General features: G+C 36.6%; 1 protein-coding gene across 7 annotated transcripts in view; it reads left to right on the top strand.

Annotated features, from left to right (window-relative positions):
• Positions 1-16,486, top strand: part of IFT80 (intraflagellar transport 80) — a 151,980-nt gene that overhangs the window by 38,650 nt on the left and 96,844 nt on the right. For all 7 annotated transcript variants that reach the window (XM_087440132.1, XM_087440129.1, XM_087440133.1 and 4 more), the window contains 2 exons: positions 3,320-3,409; positions 4,152-4,289. In XM_087440132.1, coding sequence (XP_087296258.1) covers positions 3,320-3,409; positions 4,152-4,289 — 228 coding nt within the window. The remainder of the gene's footprint in view (positions 1-3,319; positions 3,410-4,151; positions 4,290-16,486) is intronic.

The raw sequence follows: 16,486 nt of genomic DNA, 5'->3' as shown, positions 1-16,486 counted from the left end.
GCGGTGCGTCGGAGCGGCCTGGGATCTGAACCCTGGCTGCCACCAGTAGAGCGCACGCACTTAACTGCTAAGCCACGGGGCCGGCCCACAATAGGCATCTTTATTTATTTATTTATTTATTTGTTTATTTTTTCCCCCAAAGCCCCAGTAGATAGTTGTGTGTCATAGTTGCACATCCTTCTAGTTGCTGTATGTGGGACGCAGCCTCAGCATGGCTGGAGAAGCAGTGCGTTGGTGCACGCCCGGGATCCGAACCAGGGCCGCCAGCAGCGGAGCACGCGCACTTAACCGCTAAGCCACGGGGCTGGCCCCCGGCATCTTTAAATTTAGCAGAGTCAGCCTCACATATATAGATTTGAGACAAAAGAGGACTAAATCATAAAACTTTAAGAGCTTGTTTAGACTGTGTTTACATCATCGCTAGTATCTTTCTCCTCTTTCTCCTCACTTGTTAAATACACTTGAGCTTTCTCTAAGACCCTAGCATTCTTTTAGTATTTTTAGAGTGGAGGGAGAGTCAATGTAATGTTTAGAACAAATTAGATGTATGTAATTGTACCAATTATATAGAAGCAGAACAATGGTGGCAGTTATGACAAGTCAGGGTAGGATAAATTAATGGAAAACCTTTAAGCCTATGTCCAGGATTTTGGTGTTTGATTCCAGTGTTGAAAGGTAGAATCATTTTCTTTGTGTTTTGGTAATGACGCAGTGTAGTGTGGGTAGTAAGAGTAGAGGCTTTGGAGTTAGTCACCTTGGTTCAAATGTTCACCTACTTACCCATGTGTGACTTGAGGCCAGTTATAAAATATCTTTGAGCCTCAGCTTTTTCATCTCTTAGTTGTGATGCTAAAACCTACTTGATAGGATTGTTGTGAGGATTAAATGAGTTAAATTGCAGCGTGCATAGGACAGTGCATACAATAAGCTCTTAGTATAGAGTAGTTGTTATTATTGATGTTATTATGTCATCTCTACCTTTTAGTCAGCCTCTAATAAGAGCTAAGGAGGCCAGAAATATGATATAGAATGACTAGATCCCGGGTCGGGGATTTGATGCTGGAGCTTGACCGGCTACTGCAGTTATAAAAGTGTTTGAAGAAGAAGCATCACGTTTACCAGTTGAGTAGATATAGATTTTGAGAGAGTAAAGAGATAGAAATGACTTTGAGTTTCCACGTTAATAACTTCTATGTAGATTATGCTATATATATTTCTTATAGTCAACATGCATTTACATTTTTACTACATACAGAACACTCTGCTAGGATCTGTGGGACAAACAAGAAATAGAAGGTACAAGTCCTTGCTCTTAGGCAACTAAGGCAAAGAATTTGCACAAAGGGAAGAAGCTGGGAAAGAGGACTAGTCCTGACTGCCTTTAGTCAAGTCCTTCCATACCACTTATACTCCGAAAATTTGCTTTGAAATTATACAGCAAAAAACAGGCAAGATGAATCTTTCAGTTTATAGTTATGTGATTTGTTTAGATGCCTGTAATTAGGCTTACATAAATAAAACTCAGGAAGATGCTTATATCACCACTGATAAATTATAGTTTAATGGTTCAGTAGAACCCTTGGGCCAAGAGGTAGTGGAGGGAAGGAAAAATATCCATTGCCAAAATTCAGCTAAAGTGCGGAGGAGTTAAAGTATAATTAGTAACTTAGTGCAAATTTTTTATTCCTTTTGGAAAACTAAAGTTGCAGCAATTCTCCTTGGGCATAAACATATGCAAAAAGGAATGCTTAATTAATTATTTATTTAGAATACAGTTCAGAAGTATATACCTCATTTCTCTTAAGAGCTCTAGGGGCTTTTCTAGAGATCCAGAACTTGGTTTTATAGTGAGGAGACCTTTGTTTATTTATTCATTCACCGAAGTTGTAGTGCGTACTTACTATATAACAGGCACTATGCTAGGTGTGAGATGTTCAAAGTGAAACAGAACATAGTTCCTGCCTTCAAGGAATTGCTTGTCCAAAGGGATTTCACAAAATGCCTAATACATTGAGAAATAATTGAAAACTGTCTATGCATTATATGTAATATGTAAATATATGTAATATATAAATTGATATCCTAAATAATACTATAAGGATAATTTAAATCATATTTTTTAACTTTTGAATATCCAAAAATTTATTTTTGTAGCTTTAAAATGAAACTGTTGAGAATCTCTGTGTATGTGTATCCATATATATTTATATCTATGTCTATATATTGTTATTTTTGTCCTTGCAGTTTATTTTAGGACATTGGATTAATTTGGCATTAAACTGTGAGAATTATTGCTTTTTAACATATTATTAAAACATTTGCTTTTGAGAGTGTGTGTTTTTATATATCTTGAATAAAGCAAGCTATGAATTATTGCTTATTCTTAGAGCTTGTTTGACCCTAATTTACTATTTTATTCTGTATACATTTAGAACACTAAGTTGGGAAGGGTCTATAGGGAGAGCCCTTAAAATCTGTCACTCTTTGATGTGAATTTAATTGGCTCAGACATTAAAATGTATTTTATAGTCTTCAATAAAAATTAATTCTTTTTCATTTATATTATTCTGCCTAAACATGGTGAAAGACACCTTTTAATTACATGTCTGGTAATAGCTAAATGGGCACATGAATTATATTTAAGAGCAAGAAGACATCCATGCTTACTTTTTAGATTGCCAATTTCTGGGTGACCTATATGTACACATACATGTTTGCATTCTATGTATGTATAGAATATATGTATATTGTGGAAGACATCCTTTTGTTATATGGTAAATGCAACAGAAAGTTTTCAGAGTAGTTCAGTGACTACTCCAGAGACATGAAGGTAAAGAGAATGAAGCTTAGGAGAATATGCAGAAGAGAATGGAGTACTAAAGAAGATGTTCATGTAGAAGTTTTTAAAACAAAGAAAAGAATTAAAAAACAACAATGAAAGCAGTATCAGTAATGGGATCAACTGTACAAAGGAGGGCAAGATTTGGATTCAACTAAGTTTTAGAGTACACAACATATTCATTCCAGTGAATGAATGACAACCTTGTCAAGCTTGTCAAATTTCCATCTGGAGTCGAGACAACCAAGGAAATTTATAAGGATGTAAGCTCTATAGGGGGTTTCATAGTACTCAGTGCTTTCATTAGTTTAAATTAGAAATGAAACAAGCAAATGAAGTTATGCATAATGGCTATGAAAGGATAGGAAACTTCAAGGAGGGGACAAGAGAATCATTAGAAAGAGGCAAAATGTCTTTTCTTATAAAAAAATTTTTCAGTGCTCTTGAAGTTATAATTAATATCTTATTTTTTTCTCAAAGTGGAAAGCTCATGATGGCATTATTTTGAAAGTAGATTGGAACTCAGTCAATGATCTAATTTTATCTGCTGGTGAAGACTGTAAATATAAGGTATGTAATGTTTGAATTTGTCACTTGGTTGAAAGAATCAAATTTAGGTGTAAAGTACTAGCATATAAGAATATTCTTTTAGTCCTTCACTTTAGCCATGACTTTTAACTCTAATAATTTAGCAAATTGTTATTTTATAATTTTAAGTGGTATTTTAAAGTGTTGACTTTCTCATTGGCCTATCTCATTGATCTACAGAATTTGATTTAATGAGTAGCAACATAAATACAACTCCTAGTTTTAGTGACTATTTAAAGCAACTCAATTTAAATTTTTAAAAATCAACCTTACTGGTTTGTTAAACGTTGATTAGCTTCAGACTAAAATAATTTGTGAAGACGAATAAGATTTAATGTGACTATAGTTAGAGGAAATTGAAATAAATACTTTTAGGGAAAGTTGATAGAGCACATATTGGGCAAAAAAATTTAAGCAAAAAACTGGACATCTCAAAACTTTATTATTAAATTTAAAAGGAGTTAAAATGAGTAGGTTTTATGATTAATCAAAGATTTAGTAAAATCTGAAAATTATCACCATGTTATCATAGAATGTGTTTTTGAGATACTTAGGTTTCAGGCAATACAGCTATTTTCCCACTTGTGTGGTAGTAAAGACATTTATTTAATTGCTAGTATTATAAAGTGATGATTTCTAAATCTTGATAACTTACTAGAAGACAAACTTGTTTGTAATAATGTGGTGACTGTTATGGAAGATTTTTTAAAATTTGCTTTTGTAGGTATGGGATAGTTACAGCCGCCCTCTGTACAATTCACAACCTCATGAGCATCCTATTACCTCAGTTGCCTGGGCTCCAGATGGAGAATTATTTGCTGTTGGATCATTTCATACTTTACGCCTGTGTGATAAAACTGGGGTAAGTTGTACTGGTGAGCAATCACAGATGTGCTGTCATACATCTAGTAATGCACAATCTTTAAAAAACACCTGGTTCTCAATCTTTAAAAAACGTTTTCAATGAATGCATTTGATTGCATCTTTCTGATTTGTCTTCTTAACATACGGGTTCAATCAATTCCAGATTTATAGGACCATACAAACTCTGTAAGTTCAGTTTGAAGAATGGATATGTTCTCTACTATTTGTCTTCCTGGGAATACTTATTTTAAGCATGATTGTGAAAGATGGTGAAGTAGTTAAAGTATTAAAATTTATGCCCAATCAATATGCAGAGTTCAGTTTTAGCCTTTTTCTAATTGTCAGTATGTTTCATATAAAAATTTTGGTTGCATATTTTTGGTAAGGAATTGATAGTAAATTTTTAAAATAGTCATTTTAAAACCAAAGGACTTTGGTTTTTGTCGAGAATTCATGTTTGAATATGTGTGAGACTTTTTCCTCACAAGAGAATATGCCCTCCTTCATACAAATTCTGTTTACAACTTCGGCAGAGCCAAGCTCAATGCATTTACCCACTGTACTTGAAGAATGAGTTGTTTCATCAAATGCTTCAGAAGCGGCAGCATTATATGAGTGGGGCTATTCCATACTATTCCCAACTATGAGGAAATCACATAATTGTTCTGTGACTTATCTTCCTCAAATGCAAAATAAGACAGCTTAGAATTTTTAGAGCTTTATAAATGATCTATTAAGTGTTCTGGTTAGTTGTTTTCTATTACATAAAATATAAAGTCCTCTGCTTGACTTTAGAGGCTCTTTGAAGCCTGGCGCCATAAAATCCATTCAGTCTTTTCCCTCCACTACTCCCTAATTTGTGTCTGTGCTCAGTCAGGCTCATGAATCTTCTCTGCACTTACCTTCTCCTTTCATGGAATGCTCTCACCTCTGTCTTATACGCACTGAGTTCTACTCCTTCTTTAAGGCCTATCTAATGTTTGACTTCCTTTCATGATACCCTCCAGAGATATTGTCAAGTTTATCTATTTTTCTAACTTATTCTCACCTAGGTATCATTTTTTAGGTATAATATCAAGATGTTAGATCAGATCATCTTATTTTCATCTGATTTTCTATCAATGATTCTAAGTCTATGGAATATGTACTCTCATTTTCACAATGTATTATGCTCTTACATTGTCCATTTTAGTTTTATATATATTATTTTTGACTCACTGGATAGTTTATAAGATCCCAGAGCTTAATGACTCTCTATTAATCTATAAAACACAGTAGATACTCGATAATTCACTAAGTCAATTGAAGCATAATAATTTTAATTTGCCATTTTGATGAAAATATTTAAAAATTTTAAAAACTTGGGGCATTGAATTGATCTGAATAACTGAATTAAAAATTTACTTCATTAAACACCAAACCTATCTTTAGAATGTTAACTATTTTGGAAAAGTAAACTTTCTAAAAGGATTTTGCTTTTACCTTGTTCAACTGAATATATTACAATAATTTTTTAAGGACTTGAGATTAACATTTTAAATATATTTTCTTTTATTCAATAGTCATTAAATATACACTACCCATCAGAGAATATTTTAGAAACTGTAGATGAGAAGATGGAAAGATTTTCACTCAAGTTGTTGACAGTCTAGTGGAGAATCAGACTATAAGACTTATAGTACAGTGTGATAAGTGCTATACAGGAGGTTTGGTTTGTGCAAGCACTGTGAACCACTCTGCACTGTGGCAGAGCTTAGCTCTGCCTGTGGGACATTGATTGGAGAGCTGAGGCTTGAAGAATTAGTAGTTCCCCAAGTAGATAAGTTGGGGGAAGAGAGTTGCAGCCAGAAGGAACCTCTTGTGCCTCAAAGTATGATGCTTTTTGTGCAATATCAATAAGATTTTGCATGGGATAATACCAGGAGATAATATAGAAAAGATATTCTCAGACCAGATCTGTATTTGCCATGTAAAAGAGTCTAAATTATAACATTTTAAGAATCTAATTATTTTCTGTGCTTAGGGGTTGCTGTGGGGTAGTAAAGAAGTGAGGGGGGTGAGCTCTTGGTCCTCCTCTCCACCAGCAACCAGAAAAGCTCTACATTAATCAGGTTTACTATTTGAGCATCCAATATAAGATTTCTTTTTTTTTTTTTTTGTGAGGAAGATCAGCCCTGAGCTAACATCCATGCCAATCCTCCTCTTTTTGCTGAGGAAGACTGGCCCTGGGCTAACATCTGTGCCCATCTCCCTCCACTTTATTTAGGAGGCCGCCACAGCATGGCCTGAGGAGCGGTGCATCGGGTGCGCACCCGGGATCCAAACTCGGGCCGCCAGCAGCAGAGCATGTGCACTTATCCACTACGCCATGGGGCTGGCCCCCAATATAAGGTTTCTTTTGAACAGCTAAAACAATGAAGTTGGAAAACCAGTGTGTTAGTCAGTAGAGAGCCATAGATGGTAGTAACATGATAATATTCAAATATTGGAAATATTGCTTTGGTATTAAAGGAACAGTGGTGCAGGAGAGGAAAGAACGCAAAGGCAAAGAATTAAAGTCTGTTAGAAAAATTAAAAGTTCAGTATGGCTATAGTAGTTTGGATTTTATCCTTAGGACAGTGGTGAGCCACTGATCCATTTTAAGTAGTGACCTTATTAGATTTGGCATTTTTAGGGAAGTGTACCCTGAGGTCAGCAGGGAGTATGGATTAGAGAGGAGGTAAACTGGAGGTGGGCTGGCTAATGAGAGGCTGTTGCAGTAGTACAAGAAAATGATATTGCCTGAATAATAGGGAATAGCAGTGGGGATGGAAAGAAGTGGACAGGTTCAGGAGATAAATTCTTGCTGTAAAAAGTGGGAAGAGTCAAAAATAATTACCTGGATTTCAATTTGAGTACCTTACTATCTGGGTGCCAGCCTGACGATAACACCCTCTTATGGTATTGTATAATTTGTACTGGCTTTGTGTGGTATAATTTTGTTAGGTGTTTGTGCAATCATTACAATAGTAAATCAAGTTACCTAAATTTCAGCATTCATAAGTATCACCTGGATATTGCTAAAATACATATTCTTGGGCCTCCATTTGCAATGTGATGAATCAAAATCTCAGGAGAATGGAGCGCAGGGAGTTGTACTTTTAAGAAGTTCCGTGGTTTTCTTTATGAAGGACACTTAAATAAACCTGTGAGATGATTGATATTCCTTCTGAGCTCTGAAAGTGGTAATGCTTGCCCTACTGTAGAAAAAATACTTTAGATTTAGAGATGAACTAGTAAATGATAATGAAAGTGATTCCAAAAGGGTAGTCTAATTGAAAAGATTAAGTTTTTAAAAAATCCCCTGTAATTTATTCTTCTGATTCTTTCTTAACATCTGCTTCATTTAAAATTATTTTGGGAATATAATTCTTTTTGTCTCTCTCATAATCTATAACTTAAAGTTGTATAATTAATAGTAGTAATCATTTATCCAGGGCCGTATTTTGTGGCAGAATTTCAGTATTAGATGTTATAAGAATCTGGTCCTCAGGAATGATCTATATCCTATCATTTTGCTGTAGGGAAAATGTTTATAGTATATGAATGTGTGTGATGATATTGTCTCTTAATTTTCTAAATCGATTCTTTCAGAATAACTAGTTGTAAATACTATGGGAGCATTTACAGTCATTGAATTATCAATGGATTTTTTTGTTTCATTTCTGCCTTGTATATTTTCACAAAATATTTGGAACTCTTTCATTTGATCATTTTTTCTTTTTGCATGATTTTTATTAACTGTTTCATATTTCCCTTTATATGATTATCACTTAGAGTTTATGAGTTATTTGATTAGACTAGGTTCTATTTATTCCTAGAATAGTTCCTAGAAAAAAAAAATATATAGATATGTTTGTTCAAACCTTTCTGGAGGATAATTTGACATTATGTTTCAAAAACCCAAGAACTAGGGGGCTGGCCCAGTGGCACAGTGGTTAAGTTTGTGTTCTCCGCTTTTGTGACCCAGGGTTTGCAGGCTCGGATCCCAGGTGCACACCTACACACCGCTCATCAAGCTGTGCTGTGGCGGCATCCCACATATAAAACAGAGGAAGATGGGCATGGATGTTGGCCCAGGGTCAATCTTCCTCAGCAAAAAACCAAAAAACCAAAAAACCCAAGAAATAAATATACGTATACCTTCACCCAGCAACTCCAGTTCTAGGAATTTACCTTATAGAAATAATAGGAAAAAGAATACTCAATGAAGTGTTATTTATAATTTAACAAATGAAAAACAATCTAAATCCCCAACATTAGAACATTATTTAACTTAATTTATGGAATATAACTATTATAATGAATTATTACGTAGTTATTAAAAATGATAGTTTACTTTCATAATGCCGTGAAAAGATTTTTAAGATATATAATCAGAAGAAAAAAAAATAGTTACAAATTTTATGCCTAGGATGGTCCTATCTGTATAAAAATGTATGTGTCTATATATACGAATAGAAAAATAGTCTGACAGAATATAACACATTTTAACAATGGTTATCTCTGGAGTTTGAAGTGTTAGGTGATTTTTTCTTCTTTTTTGTATATCTGCATTTTCTAAAATTTTCAAATAAAGAACATGCTTTCTATAATTTTTGAAGAGAAAAAGAACTAGATTTATTCTTGCAAAGGGTTCCTGGACCCAATCCCAATGTGTGCGTAAGGTGCCTTCCCCACACCAACAGGCAGTTCTTGGATGTCAGCAGGGTGTCCTGTAATTCACCTTCCTCTGATGCTATCTACCCTGAGATAGAATCACATGCTGCAGGGAAAGGGTTCAGTTGCACAAGACCACTCTCCACTTCAGACACCAGTCTCAAGTCTAGGTTGTTACCTATGCATCTGACCTACCAGCTACAAACTGGAGATTCCCATGGCCCCCCTCCAACTCAGGATGCCAATCGCAAGTCCAGGTTGTTACCTGTACTTCTGACCTACTGGCTATAAAATCAGAGGTTCCTGTGATCCCCTCCTCATGTTCAATTAATTTGCTAGAAGAGCTTACGGAACTCAAGAAAATCCATTTACTCATTAGATAACTGATTTATTACAAAGGCTATTAAAGGATATGAATCAACAGCCAGATGAAGAGATACGTAGGGTGAGATCCCAAACAAAGGAGCTTCTGTCCTCGTGGAGCTTGGAGCCCAGAATGGTGACACAAGGAAGTGTTCTGACTCCCCAGCATCAAAGCTCTCTGAAAAAGGCTGATGAGCTGTCCTTTTGGGTTTTTATGGAGACTTCACTACGTAGTCTTGATTGACTAAGTCACTGGCCATTGGCAATTGATTCAACCTCAAGCCCCAATCCCCTCCCTGGAAATCAGGGAGAGGGACTGAAAGTTCCAACCCTCTAATCACATGATTGGCTCCACTGACAACCAGCCCCCATCCTTAGGTGCTTTCCAACAGTCACTTCATTCACATAACAAAGGACACCTTTATCACTCTCAACACTTAGGAAATTCTAAGGGTTTTGGGAGCTGTAAGCCAAGAACTGTGAACGAAGACCAAATATATATCGAATGACCAAATATATATTTCTTATAAATCACAATATTGCACATCTTTAATTTTATTTTGCTTGCAAAATCCATTGGATTTTCTAATTATATAATTCAGCCTTCTGTCCTTTTTTAAAAATATTGTTTCTTGAAGCTATTTAATTTTTTTAGGTATATATAAGTTAAAACATGGAAAATTATTTTTAAGGTGATATAGAACATGTACATCTTTATTGGGGAATAATTCTATTCACTAAGATATAAATGCCATAAGTATTTTAAGTCAAAAACAAATTACTTGTATAAGTACTTTCTGCACATCTTTTTAAAAAATACCAAGCAGACGTTGCCCTTGTGGAGTTTACTTTCTTGTTGCTAAGACAGATATTAAATGATTAATTACACACTCATTTATTTAAGTACATTGTAATAAATTTTACAAGGAGACACAGGCAGCTCCTAGTAATGAGAACTAACCTATTTGGAGGGTCAAGGCAGGTTAGCGTGATGGAAGATAAGAAGGACAATGCTTATTGAGATTCTTCACCTTTTCTACTTACCAAGTAAGTGGTTTCAACTTAGAGTGGAAAGTTTAAGTCACCTAGTGCTGGATGCTTTTCTCAGACAATTGTTTATCTCTTGAAAAAACCTGCTAAGGCTTCCTTTAAGAAGTAACTACATGTTCACTTCAACGTGGAAATGTCGCTCTTAAATGTAGCTGCTTGTTGCTTTTTGTTTCTCTCATAATCTGTAATTTTAAATTGTATAATTAATAGCAGTAATCATTTATCCAGGACCAGATTTTGTGGAAGAATTTCAATGTTAGATGTAAGAATCTAGTCCTCAGGAAGGATCTATACCCTAGCATTTGCTACAGATTTATCAGATTTCTATTTTGAGAGCTCCTCACAAATTTTTAGAGTGCAATGTTTCCTAATCAGCATTTTATTAAAAATTCTTATCTAGGTGTCCTTGACAGAAATTGGATAGTAATTTTATAATATTAGCTTTAAAGAATGATGTTGATGCAAACTTTCAGGTTATCTGTGAAATATTAAGCCTAGAAAAATGTGATTTTTATAAACATTTTCTTTTAATGTTTTTCAAGAAATATTTCTAGTGAAGAAAAAAGCTCAATTGCTTGGATGCTGTTAATAATAGATTAGGTTTTGGTTTGAATGCGTTTCTTCCTATGCAAGTATGTAACTAGATTGATGACAGGAATATTTGAAAAAGCAGAAATTTTATATTTTTGTATAGGTATATTACTTCAACTCAGTTGTTATATGATAAATCTAATATTCCCGTTAACTTTCATCATAAAATTGGATTTTTTTTGAAAACCCTCACTAAGTTGATATGAGACTCTGGTTCCTATTACATCTTCTGTTTAAGCAGGCCATTACCTGTATTGGTTCAGAACTCATGTGGCTAACTTTTGTGAACTGTGGTTCAAATATCAGTTGCATTTTCAAAGTCATTGCAGCACTATTCTGGTCTGCCCTGCTTGTTTTCAGCCCAGAGGCAAATTTGAAACCTAGGTGGTATTCCACACTGCAGTTCAGGTCTCATAGTTTTACTGTGTTGATTCTAGTTAGTTGCGTATATGGGCTGCTTGATGGTGTTTCAAAGACTTCATGCATAGACTTAAAGAATACCTTTCTCCAGTTTCCTCCTCTCCATAATCCTACCTCAACTCTTGTTGAGAGAGGGTTGGGTGCTGCCTCTTTGCTGTCATCAGAGCAAACCCAGGGATGGTAGACGGGGCCCCACTTGACAGTCTTCACAGTGCTCACTGGGGAGGGCCACGGCTTCTAGTGTATGGCATGGCTGGAATGGTCTGACAGGGCTCCATCTCACAGTCTCTACAGCACCATGTGGGGAGTGGGAGGAGTCCCAGCTCCGTGCACTTGAGTGCAGAGGGGGCATGTTCCACAGGGCTCCATCCCACGGTCTCCACAGCATGCAGTGCCTAGTGGGGAGAGTGCCACGGCTTCTCTCCTGGTATGTGCCTGGAGGAGGGTAGTATGTCAAAAGGGTTCCATCTTGCAGGGCACCCCCTCTACCTGGTCCTTTGGCCAGGAAGAATGGGCATTACTTGGTGCTTATTTTGTCTCACATTCTACTTAGAGTTAATATTATACCATTTCATGTAAAATATAAGAATCTTGCATCCATATAGTTCCATTTACCCACCTCTGCTTTATGCTCTAATTGTCCTAAGTATTATATCTATCACAGTATAATTTTTGCTTTAAAAAGTCGTATTCATTTTAAAAACATTAAAAGAAGGAAGAAAGGTAATCTTTTATATTTACCTACATGTTTAACATTTCTAGGGCTCTTCATTTCTTCCTGAAGATCCTAATTTCCATCCGATATAATTTTCCTTCGGCCTAAAAATCTTCCTTTAGGTATATCTTGTAGTACACATCTGCTAGTGATGAATTTTCTTACCTTTTGTTGATCTGAAAATGTCTTTATTTCCTCTGTATTCTTCACTGGATTTAGAATTCTGGGTTGACAGTTTTGTTTTCTTTCAGCACTTTAAAGATGATGTTGCCCTGTCTTGGTCTTTCTTGTTTTGGTGAGAAGTAAGTGACTGTGTGTCACTGTCCTCCTGATGGGAAGTGGCTTCGCCTCTGACCGCTTTGCAGGTTGTCTTTGTCTTTTGTTTCCAGCGCTTTGATTGTGTCTGATTTCATTTGTATTTGTCTTGTTTGAGGTTCCCTACACTTCTTGAATAGGTAAATTTATGATTTCACCAAACTTAGGGAAATTTTAGCCATTATTTTTTCACATAATTTTTTCTGCCCCATTCTCTCTTCCTTTCACTGCTGGAATTCCAATTATAATTTTTTTAGACTTTTGATATTGTCCTGTTAAGTCAACAAGGCTCTATTCTTATTTCTTCAATCTTTTTTTTTCCCCCAGATTTCTAATTGGATAATTTTTGTTGATCTATCTTCAAGTCTACCATTTCTTTCATTTGTTATCTCCAATCTTCCTGTAAGCCCATCCAGTGAATTTTAATTTCAGATATTGTATTTTTAAATTCTATAATTTCCATTTGGTTATTTTTTCATAGTTCCTATTTCTCTGCTGAGATATTCTCTGTTATTATATGTACAAAAACATATTTCCCATTAAGGCCTTGTTGTAGTAGCTGCTTTAAAATCATTGTCTGCTAATTTTAGCATCTTGTCATCGATTGCCTTTTCTCTTGTACTGTTTTCCTTTTTCTTTCTTTTTTTGATGAGAAAGATTCACCCTGAGCTAACATCCGTTGGTGACCTTCCTCTTTTTTTACTTGAGAAGATTAGCCCTGAGCTAACATCTGTGCCAGTCTTCCTCTATTTTATATGTGGGACGCCATCACAGCATGGCTGATGAGTGGAGTAGGTCTGCGCGCGGGATCCAAACCTGTGAACCCAGGTTGCCACAGTGGAGCACAGGGAACTTTAACCACTTGGCCACAGGACCGGCCTCTGTGCTGTTAGTCTTTGTATAACTAGTGGTTTTGAACTGTATTCTGAACATTGTGAATAATACATAATAGAGACTCTGGATTCTGTTATGTTTCTCTAAAGAGTACTGATTTTTCTGTGTGTAGGGAGTCAACTTGGCTGAACTCAAACTTCAGGCTCTGTCTCCCCTGTGGTGTGAAGATGAATTCTCTATGACTTTTTTCTTTCTGGAGTTTTCTCCTCAATTTCCAGCCGTTGTGGTCACCCTGAACTTGATCCTCTGATTCCTCTCCCAGTGACAACAGGTTTCTGAGGTTTAGCCATCATGCTTGGCACCAAGTAGGGCCTGCTCTCAGGTAAAAGATTGTAAAACAATGGAAATTTAGGGGCTAGCCCAGTGACGCAGCAGTTAAGTGTGCGTGCTCCGCTCCGGCAGCCCGGGGTTCGCAGGTTCGGATCCCAGGCGCGCACCAACATGCTGCTTGTTGAGCCATGCTGTGGTGGCGTCCCATATAAAGTAGAGGAAGATGGGCACAGATGTTAGCCCAGGGCCAATCTTCCTCAGCAAAAAAAAAAAAAAAAAAAAAAAAAAGAGGAGGCTTGGCATCAGATGTTAGCTCAGGACTGATCTTCCTCACAGACACACAAAAAATGGAAATTTACTCAATACTGTTCCCTTCTTTCAACCACTGATTCCCTTCAAGTTTCTGTCTATTTTTTTTAAACAGCTTTATTGAGATACAATTCACATCCTATACATTTTACCCACTTAAAGTGTACAATTCACTGTTTTTTAGTGTATTCATAGAGTTGTACAACCACCACCACACTCTTAAATTTTAGAACAATTTCCTCCCCTCTAAAAAGAATCACATATTCATTTACTGTCAATCCCTATCTCTCCCTACCCCACTCCCAGCTCCTGGCAACCACTAATCTACTTTCTTTTTCTATGGATTTGTCTATTCTGGCCATTTCATATAAATGGAATAATACATTACGTGGCCTTTTGTGACTTCTTTTACTTAGCATAATGTTTTCAAGGTTCATCCATGTTGTATCATATGTCGGTACTTCATTCCTTTTTATGGATAAATAATATTCTGTTATATAAATATAACACATTTTGTTTATATGTTCATCAGTTGATGGACATTTGGGTTGCTCCAAATTTTGGTAATTATGAGTAATGCCATGAATGTGTATAAGTTTTTGTGTGGACATGTCTTCATTTCTCTTGGGTATATACTTAGGAGTGGAATTGCTGGGTTAAATAGTAACTCTTATCTTTAACTTTTTGAGGAACTGCCAAACTGTTTTCCAAAGTGGCTGTCTGCCTGCTTTTGATTGCTCTCCAGTCTTCAATTAGTGGTTGTATTTTGTCTAGAGTGAATAAGTGTTATTTGTGAAAAGGCTAGTCTGATAGCAGCTGTTCTGCCATTATCATTTTTAACATATCAAAAGTTTATTTAGGGGCCGCCCGATGGCGTAGTGGTTAAGTGCGCGTGCTCCGCTGTGGCAGCCGGGGTTCTCAGGTTCGGATCCCGGGTGCGCACCGACGCACCGCTTATCGGGCTATGCTGTGGCGCCGTCCTGTATAAAGTAGAGGAAGATGGGCACAGATGTTAGCTCAGGGCCAGTCTTCCTCAGCAAAAAGAGGAGGATTGGCATCGGATGTTAGCTCAGGGCTGGTCTTCCTCACACACACACACAAAAGTTTATTTAAAATAATTGATCAGGAGTTTTCGAAAATCAGGTCTGCACACTTGAGAGCTGTGCTGACTACTGCACTGGTTCTCAAGGTGGAGTAGAGCAGGAGGGCAGCTCGCTCGTACCGGGGGAAAATATGGACCATCTTCTCAAAAAATTATGGTTGTGCTTTTTGAGCTGTCCAGTGGTTCCCTGAGGGACTGGCACAGAGGATTGTCGTTGTTTTGCCTGCCTTGGAAATCTCTCAGAGCTGGAGTGGCTTCCCAGGTGGCATCTGTTGAAAGCATGTAAAGACATGCTACCCACAGCCACTTGGGGTAAGGGATGGTGGATGGGGCAAGAAGCAGATAGACCAAAAAGCCTGGGAAGGAGGCGGCTTAGGAGAAAGACACATGGAAAAATAAGGGCTTTGACGGGCTCTCACATATACTAAGGAATCCAGAGTGCAACACACATGCCCAGAGCCAGACATATGCTCAAGAAAGACTTGAGAAGATGCTAGGCTTGTATCACTGGCAGATCTTTGGGCTCTCCACAAGCAGGAGATGAAGGCTAAGGCAGAATTATAGGTGGCCTAAGTGTTGAAGGAGTGCCCCAGCTCAGAGCCAATTAGCACAGAGTAGGAGAGTACTTTTTTTCTTTCTTTTTGTCTCTATCAGGTCACTAGCTGACCACTGAGATAACGGAATGGAGACTTCAGTGACCGCGTGTGAGTGGAATACAGTCTTTGCAAAACTAGTTTGGAAAGTCACTAAATAAACAAATGACTGCAGCCCTCAAAAAGCAAAACAGCAAACTCTGGGGGCAGGGGGAGACTCTGATATCCAGAGTTACCACAGTATAATAGTCAAAATATTCATGTTTCACCAAAAAATTACAAGGCATACAAAGAGGCAGAAAAGTATGGCCCATTTACAGGAAAAAAAGAAATAGAAACCATCCATGAAGAATCCTAACATTGGGCTTGTTAGACAAAGACTTTAAATCAATGGTCTTATGCTCAAAGAGCTTAAAGGAAACCAAGAGAACAAGGTCTGAACAAATAGAAAATATCAATAAAGAGATAGAAATTATAAAAAGGACCCAAATAGAAAATCTTGAACTGAGAAAAATGAGCAAAGGATAAAAGAACTGTATTGCAAATGTCCCCAGAACTCAAAGATATGTTCAGTCTGTTCATTAATGAGTTTCATGCAAATAAAAATCACAATGTAATGCCATTTCCCACACATCATAAAATGAGAACATGGACTTTCTCATGAAGCGTCGATGGGGGCATTAACTGGTACAACTTTTCTCAAGTATAATTTGGCAAAATTTATCAAGATCCTTGAAACTTTTGACATAGCTATTATACATTCAAGAAAATTAAAAAATGCATTGCATATTCATTTGTTCATTTATTTTTATATTGGTTAATTCCTTCACAAACATTTATTGAGAGTCCATTATGTGCCAGGCCCTTGCCCTGG

Source organism: Ceratotherium simum, chromosome 15 (genome assembly GCF_057802395.1).
Source record: "Ceratotherium simum simum isolate JZ-2026a chromosome 15, ASM5780239v1, whole genome shotgun sequence".
Lineage (NCBI taxonomy): Eukaryota > Metazoa > Chordata > Mammalia > Perissodactyla > Rhinocerotidae > Ceratotherium > Ceratotherium simum.
This window is presented reverse-complemented; position numbering and strand designations above follow the sequence as displayed.